Source organism: Festucalex cinctus, chromosome 5 (assembly GCF_051991245.1).
Source record: "Festucalex cinctus isolate MCC-2025b chromosome 5, RoL_Fcin_1.0, whole genome shotgun sequence".
Classification (NCBI taxonomy): Eukaryota; Metazoa; Chordata; class Actinopteri; order Syngnathiformes; family Syngnathidae; genus Festucalex; species Festucalex cinctus.
In genome coordinates this window covers 776,648-785,000 of record NC_135415.1, presented here as the reverse complement: position 1 = coordinate 785,000, position 8,353 = coordinate 776,648, and the positions used below count along the sequence as shown (strand labels likewise).

Here is an 8,353-nt window from a genome sequence, read left to right as displayed (position 1 = left end):
CTCCAGAAGTTGGTGAAAACAGCAGACACAATCATCGGTACTAGCCTCCCGGAGATCAACACCATCTACACCACCCGCTGTCTGAGGCGAGTACATAAGATCCTGCGCGATCGGCACCATCCTGCACATCACCTTTTTCTGCCTGTTACCCTCTGGAAGGAGATATAGGGCCATTCGTGCTAGGACCACCAGACTGGCCCATAGTCTCTACCCTCAGGCAGTGAGGCTGCTGAATAAACAACCCCCCTCCCTCTCTGCTACCTATCCATCTTCATAATCCACCACTGTAATAACTATGGTTAGGTCTTGCATTGCTGCTGCTCCAACACGACTTTTCACTCTCTTCTGTATATTTCCCCATCTTCCCTTTCATAGACTGGCCTATTGAAGTCTAGTTCTTTTGCATAGGCAATGATGAATGACTGTTAATATTTACTTGTTTTCATCTGCACTTTGATATATTACGCCAGTATTTGTTGCTCATAACGATATCTCGTTGTTGTTTATAACCATGTTATTTGCACAATGACAAAATGAATAAATTTTGATATTTATAGCTCCAACGATGTGTGTGTATATATACTTTTACAAAAAATGCCAATTAGGGTAACTCATTGCCCAAAAATAAAAAAGGACGCTGATTTTTGCAGCTCTTAACATTCACCAAAACCCATTGAGCTTTACACACTCATCACACCTGGCAAAAACAAGAAATCCACATGTATAGGTTTATTATGCAGTTTTCAAAGAAATTCGTCTTCCAATGTGCCAGTACCCCATCATGCCAATACCCTAACGTATATTTCATCTTACTGATAGCAACACCTATGGCAATTTTTTTTATTACGAATTTTATTCAATGTTTTTCTCCAACCACGTTAACTGGACCTACCTCATATTTGCTCAGAAGAGGGTTTCGGCCTTCATGATGTCACAACACGAAGTTTGTGAGTTTTCACGAATCCCTGTGGGCGTGGCTAAGTGCTGTTCACCAGGAAACCGCCAATTTTGAGGGCCTAAACTGGCAGAGAAACACTTGAAACTTGGCACACACATCTGGCCTGGCAAAATGAGCAATATTTTATCGTGGATTGTGCTATTTTTACAAAAATGACTCAATAGCGCCCCCTAGAAAACTTTAACGAAGCAGTATTTTTAAGCAAGATTTTTAGGTGTATGAGGGAGCCCAAGACCTACAAAAAAAGTCTCTTGGACCCATATGCTAAAATGAACAGGAAGTGAGCTATGAATTTTTGAATGTCCCATTTTTGACGATTTTTGCACATTTACAGGGGGCATACTTTTGCCCACTTCACCTAAACGTTTCATCCGACTGACTTCAGACTTGACCTGTCAAGACCTGAGCCAACGACAAGGGAAACAATCTTGACTCTTTGAAATACTATATGATGAGGGCGGGGCATCAAATTTTGTGTTTCGCAATGAAAAAGTATATGCTTCATAACTCTCCAGTACGTGCTCCAAAAAATCCCAAACTTGACATGTATGTTTATAGGAAGGTATCTCTCTTGACAACATTCAGTTATAGTATACAGCGCAACCTAGCCCTTGAGGCATAAAATAAAAATACCCCACTTACGGTATTTTTACAACAATTGTAAACACGTTTCGCAATGAAAATGGATATGCTTAATAACTCCCCGGTACATGAGCCAAAAAATCCCAAACTTGACATGCATGTTTATAGTCAAGGCCTGAAGGTATCTCTATGACAACATTCAGTTATATATGCAGCGCCACCTAGCCGTTGAGGCATTAAAAAAAAAATACCCCACATATGGTATTTTGTACAACAAATGTAAACTCATTGTAAGTGTGATAACTAAGTCATTTATGAATATTATTTTACTTTCCAGCACTCAAAATGTTCACTGGCATCAGACCGATCCAAACATATGTACTTTTTTATTTTGTTGCATTTCGTTTTTGATTGCCTCTATGGACAATAAAAGTAACATTGTGCAATGAGTACGAGCGATGATGTGTATCTTTACTTTTACAAAAAATACCAATCAGGGCAACTTATTGCCTAAAAATAAAAAAGGACGCTGATTTTTGCAGATCTTAACAATCACCAAAACCCATTGAGCCTGACACACTCATCACACCTGGCAAAAATAAAAATTTCACATGTGAAGGTTTATCATGCCATTTTCAAAGAAATTCTGCTTCCAATGTGCCAGTACCGCAACGTGCCAGTAACCCAACGTGCAAGTACCCCAACGTGGCCTGGGCTGCGAGGGCCCTTTATAGCTGCTTACTGCTCTAGTGTTATATTTGTTTTTTGTCTTTCAGTAAAACGCTTTGTGACAGCTCAGGCTGTTTGAAAGCGCTATGTAAATAAAGATGACTTGACTTGACTAGTCTTACTCTGTTTTTGATGTTGATAATATATTAAGCCATAAGTTATTTCCATAGTATCTCCCAGTAATAATAACAGTTTGATCTGGATGAATTATTTTAGTTATTTTGTTATAACGTTGCGCCAGTATAGCTGTCAAAATACATACATCTCCATTTAGCTTAAATAAGGGCCTGTAAGAGCCACAATTGGTTGGATCTTTGCCATCCTTATGTAATACAACTATATAGCTTCTGACCAGGATGAAGCCATTGTTTTGGTTTGTAAAGAGTAGTTGTAGGCATTTAAGAGGAGGAGGGTTACTTCCTCCTGAAAACACTTATAGTGCTCATATTTATTTTTCTGACTGGTCCAGGGCATGTGTTATTTTTAAAAGATGAGATAATTTGTTTAATTTCCCAATCACAAATTGGTTTGTCCATGCCTATAGAAGTAGATTCAGGCAGTTAAGTTTGATTAATACTTTGTAGAAATTGTGCTATTTTAGAATCATCATTACAAGTATCAGTATCTTGGTAAAGGAGTTTATAAAAACCTGCGAAGGCTTCAGCTATCTCCTTGGGCTTGAGTACAAATTTGCTTCACTCTTATTTTATGCACAATTTTGGAGGTTTGCTGTTTCCATAATTTAAAAGCCAAAAGTCTGCTCGCTCTATTTCCATGTTCATAATACTGATGCTTGGCAAATTGTAAGTTCCCCTCATTGTTTTCTGATAATACCCCTTGAAGTTACTCACGAGCTATACTAAGATCTGCTAACTTAGGTAACGTGCCTTGTTTGTGTTTATGGTCCAGTTCACAGATTTTGTCCTCTAATTCTAATTGTTTAGCAATCTTATTAGGGGTGTGAATTGCCTAGTACCTGACGATTCGATTCGTATCACGATTCACAGGTCACGATTCGATTCGATACCGATTAATCCCGATACGAATGGTCACGATTCGATACCGATTAATCCCGATACGAATTTATAAGTCGATTGTTGCGATTTTTTTCCATTCAAATTTAGAAAATACTATCAGTAAATTTGTACATGTACACTGTAAGATTTGTATGAATATATTTATCTAAAACTTGAGGCTTATAACCGTGAGCCACTGTACACAAACAGTTTGCAATCTGTTTCACATTTGAACAGCATTAAAATAAAAATATTAAGGCTTAATGTGCCGTTCATATAACATTCTTCCATGCTCAAGGTGTGAATCCTAAAAAAATAAAAATAAAAAATAAAATAAAAAAAAATCGATTCTGCCGATTATTGAATCGATTCGAGAATCGCGCGATGTAGTATCGCGATATATCGCCGAATCGATTTTTTTTAACACCCCTAATCTTACATCACTTTCTTGCTGTAGTGTAAGACATGATACTCCCTCTTAGGTAAGCTTTGGCACAATGCCACAACACAATATGAGGTATGCCTGGAGTATTGTTTGTATCCGAATAGTTCTTAAACTCAGTTTTAATAAAGGTGACAAATTCTGCGTCGTGAAGGACAGAGGAATTGACTCTCCATTGCTTTGGAGTTGGTGTCAAGATCCAACTGGAGAACGACTCGAGTGTGGTCCGAAATTTTGATGGGCATAATTATGTCTTCGCCTCTACTGTACGTGTGTGATTACCTACAGCCGAGGCGTGATTTTCTCCTGCAGTGCACCTTTCTTTAATGTGCGTGTGCCTCAAGCACTTCCACTTTTTTAGTGGCAATTAGGCGGTTGGTGGTTGTGCTAATTAGCCTTGCCTAATGCTAAACATGATTGCTACCTTGGTACAGTTAAACAGCTGGTAAATAAAAAAGGACGTTTTCTCATTGAGGCCTCTTTTGTCCTGTCTGGAAGAAATCAAAGCCTGGATGGCTTTCAATTTCTTGAACTTCAATGAGAAGAAAACAGAAGTTATGGTCTTTGGTCCCAGCGGCTCTTCTCATCCTGCCGACGTGGGTCCTCTGGCACAATATCTGAAGCCAACAGCCTCAAACCTGGGTGTCAAGATGGACAGTGACTTTAAACTGGACTGGCAAATTGCCGCTGTTGTCAAATCCAGCTTTTTTCATCTTAGACAGCTGGCTAAGGTAAAAAAAAATCTCCTATCTCAGCAGCACTTAGAAATGGTAAACCATGCTTTTGTTACGTCTCGGCTGGATTACTGTAATGCACTTTATTTTGGGATCAGCCAGTCCTCCCTGCAGCGTCTCCAGCTTGTCCAAAATGCTGCTGCTCGTCTCCTGACTGGTGCCCATAAGAGGGAACACATAACCCCTATTCTCTCTTCACTGGCTGCCCGTGAAATTTAGAGTCCACTTTAAGATTCTTCTATTTGTTTTCAAATCTCTCAATGGTCTTGCCCCACCTTATCTCGCCAAGCTCTTGCACCCCTACACACCTGCCCGGTGCCTCAGGTCAGCAGACCAGACTCAATTGGAGATACCGAGGGCTAAGCGGAGGTTTAGAGGAGATCGAGCCTTTGCCGTTGCCGGTCCCTCCCTTTGGAACGACCTTCCACTAAATATTAGGCAGTCCCCCTCGTTATCCTCTTTTAAAAGACGTCTTAAAACACATCTGTATTCTTTGGCTTTTGGCGCACCATGAGACTTGTTCTTGGTGTTTTGTGGCGTGTATGAGTTTGATGTTTAGTCTACTTATTTATGTAGTTATTTATCTCTTTATTCACTACTTCTTATTTATTTGCTGATGTAAAATGTATTTACTTGTAAAAAACAAAAACAAAAAAAAAAACAAAAAAAAAAAACCTGGATTCGCACTTCAAAATGTTTGCTTTGTTCTTGTTTACTGCAAAACTGATGTTTATGTTTATCTACAGCACTTTGTATACAGCAATGCCTCTTCTGAAAGCACTTTATAAATAAAGTTGAGTTGAGTTGAGTAGTCCGTACCCGAAACCGAATGGCTGCCACAAGATGATGTGCGAAGAAAGTAAAATTTTAATTTTATCTTTGGTCAATGTGCGAAATGCATGATTTTTTTTTTACTGCGCTGTGCCGTGTCCCAACGCTCAAAATTACCGCACAAACTACATTGAGTTCAATGCAATTGCACCGCCAGAAACGCTCCACTCTCTTTTGTTGTGATCGTAACATTTAGAAGTTGGGCCACCATTAGTGAACTTCAAGTGGCCCGACAGTCACGTGGTGGGCACAAGACATCGGACCACCGTTAATGTTGACCCCTGTACACACTGCCTAATCGAATGCTGGAAAGTGGATTTTCACCTGTGTGTTATTTAATAATTCAGCTCCAAGGCAGTGTACTGGGGCTTGGCACCTATCCCTAATAGCAAAGCACCACAACTGTACTTCTACAGTACATGTTTCCAACTGGATAATTTGATTTACATGCTAAAAGGAAATACTGTATATTGTGATATTTTATTAAACCAAAAATGTCTATCAACTGAATTTGCTCCTTTCTGTCACAGTGGTTTTCATTAACAGTTGATACTGAAAGATGGAGGAGAATTATCCATCTGTCAGCTTCAAGACAGAAAGAGCACTCCTCTCAGGATAAAAAGTAACGACAGCACAATCTATATGTTCTTGGTCACCACCGCTTTCATTGAATGATTTTGTAATCTGTTTTCCAGTGAGTTGTCAGAGGCAGCCTATGAGAAGCTAGCTGATGAGACTCTGGATGCCCTGGCTGATTACTTTGAAGACTTAATGGATGAACCTTTCACTGCACCAGACTTTGATGTTGTGTTCTCAGTAAGTCAGTCTGATACTCAAATTGATGTTGACCGTTCTTCCAGACTATGCTCTTGCTTTGTACAGTGGATATGGGAAAAAGAACCAATACATTTCATTTCATTTATTTCATTTTAACTCTTTGGCCGCCAAAAACGTTAATGACGTTTAGTATAAACCTAGGGTATGCCGCCAAAAACGTCAATTGACGTCAACTATGTTTTTTAATGGAAATGGGTGGAGGAAAGCCTTTGGCAGCTGTGCTCCAAGTATCAAGCCGATCGCGTTACTATAATGAGTATTTCTGGCCACTAGATGGGTATGATGAGTCTTTTGGACAAGATCGGGTAGGAGACAACAGTAGAAGGAGAGAGGCTGAGCTAGCGTGTTGAGGGGGAGAGAATGACTAACTTGGCTAAGAGAGTCAAAAAGGCTACAGATGGCAAGCAGCTCACGCTTGATCCTTATTTTCAAAGCTCAAAAGCATTGACCAGTGCTAAAGAGCACAGTGATGTCTACGTTAACGTCATAGTTGCAGCGGTGACGCGGCCGCTTCGACCACATCCTAAGGCCCCACCGGCTCGTGATGCTAACACTGGAGAACGTGGTGCACAACCGAGCACTTCTGCACAGGATGACGTTTCATCGGACGATGACTACCATTGGTCCGATGCATCTTCATCGGCGTAGTGGGTACAGTCTGGTTATGGACAAGACACGGGATTTGGACAGTCTTTCGTCCTCTAAAGAATGTGAAGGTAAGCGCTAACATGCTAAGAGATTGCTAGTAAGATTACTTGCCCAACTTTTCGGCGATTTGCTCGCAGCGTGTGTAAATGTGCTAATATACACTAGAACATCCGTTACCTATACAAACGTGAATGTATATTTTATAGATCGTGCTCACAGCAACGTCCGACCGCTGTTTCTACGACAAAGAAAGGTAAAAAAAAAAACAAAAACGTTTTCAATACACCGCAACAATAAAAGAAAACAGTCTTTCGATAATATTGTAATTGTATATGTTTCTTTCAGCTCCTACTCATGGGGCCCAAAGTGACCCTTCTCACAGTGAGCAGAACAAAGGTAAAAAGAAAAAATATAAGATTCTCCACAGCACTAATAAAAATATTTGATGGTAAATGTCTTCTATAATTTACAGAATGTGCATCAACCAATAGATCCAAGAAAAAGGTAAACATATGCACACACACACATTGCATCACACTGCTCTAAAATAATATATGATATTGAAATGTATATTTGCAGATCCCAAAGATTCTGGTTGGCTTGAAGTTGATGAAGTTGGCTGGCAGCCAACCATCTACCCCTTTGCTGCAAAACCAGGACCAAGGGATGCTGCAGCAGAGCTGAATTCCCACCTGCCAGCTGACTTCCTGGAGCTCTTCATCACGGATGAACTTTTCCAGCACATCATTCATACCAACTTCGACGTAAATCAGTCCATGCAGAAGCAAGCCGACAAAAAAGGCCGGCGAGAAAGTCTAGGGTCTGCACGCGAAGGACCTATCGCCGTGAAACAAATCTGTGGTGCAAATCCTGCTGTATCCCCCTTCCACGCAGGGGATTTGCTCACAATATACCACACAAAAAGAAAAATTGTGTAGTTGAAACATCCACACAATTGTAAATAGTAACACGTACACACACCACACATGTGTAGTTCCACACGTGTAAATAGTTGTGTGAAGGCTGTTATTCTACACCATTTGCGTTATTAGGGCCCGAGCAGCCATATTGCATAATGCATTAAATAATTTCATTGAAGTGATTGAACACGTGACCCCATTAATCATATGTCACTTTTCAATATAGATACACTATAAGCCATGAGTTTTGATATAACAAGTTAGGTCAGTGGATAGCTTAGTTGCCTGCCGTATGGAGAACCTGGGTTCGAATACAGTGCGGGTAACTCTTTAGTAGGAATGCAGTAGTTAATACTAATCATTGTCACTAATAATTATAATTATTATAGTTTTTTTTTTTTTGTTTCTCATGAGCAATCAGCCAAGGCCATGTTGCAGACTATTCTTTTTGCCAGTGTCCATTCAGTGTTCAGTATCAGAAAGCATCCCACATATGTTGTTTCTAACCTTTATTATTATTATACTTATTATTATTATTGTAGCATTTTATTCTCAACACTTTTTGCAATCAAACTACTCCTAAATAATACTTCCGATTTACACCGTTCAAATTTAAACTTGTTGACAGAATTCACGCCTTTTGGGGTATTTATCGT

At 39.8% G+C, this 8,353-nt stretch overlaps 2 protein-coding genes across 2 annotated transcripts in view; both read left to right on the top strand.

The window, feature by feature from the left end:
- The window catches only part of fxn (frataxin), a 192,967-nt gene that overhangs the window by 86,425 nt on the left and 98,189 nt on the right, over positions 1-8,353 (top strand). The window contains exons 4-5 of the mRNA XM_077521238.1: positions 5,823-5,914; positions 5,988-6,108. Coding sequence (XP_077377364.1) covers positions 5,823-5,914; positions 5,988-6,108 — 213 coding nt within the window. The remainder of the gene's footprint in view (positions 1-5,822; positions 5,915-5,987; positions 6,109-8,353) is intronic.
- LOC144018739 (uncharacterized) lies at positions 6,271-8,097 on the top strand. Its single transcript, XM_077521241.1, has 5 exons — positions 6,271-6,845; positions 6,984-7,030; positions 7,123-7,173; positions 7,250-7,281; positions 7,357-8,097. The coding sequence occupies exons 1-5, from the start codon at positions 6,674-6,676 to the stop codon at positions 7,379-7,381; spliced, it is 327 nt and encodes a 108-aa protein (XP_077377367.1). The 5' UTR covers positions 6,271-6,673; the 3' UTR covers positions 7,382-8,097.

Excerpts from the sequence above, each read along its gene's own strand:
- LOC144018739 (XM_077521241.1), top strand. The coding sequence starts at position 6,674 with ATGCTAACACTGGAGAACGTGGTGCACAACCGAGCACTTCTGCACAGG. Across the intron at positions 7,031-7,122 it reads TGTTTCTACGACAAAGAAAG|CTCCTACTCATGGGGCCCAA; the intron begins GTAAAAAAAAAA and ends TGTTTCTTTCAG. Across the intron at positions 7,282-7,356 it reads CCAATAGATCCAAGAAAAAG|ATCCCAAAGATTCTGGTTGG; the intron begins GTAAACATATGC and ends GTATATTTGCAG.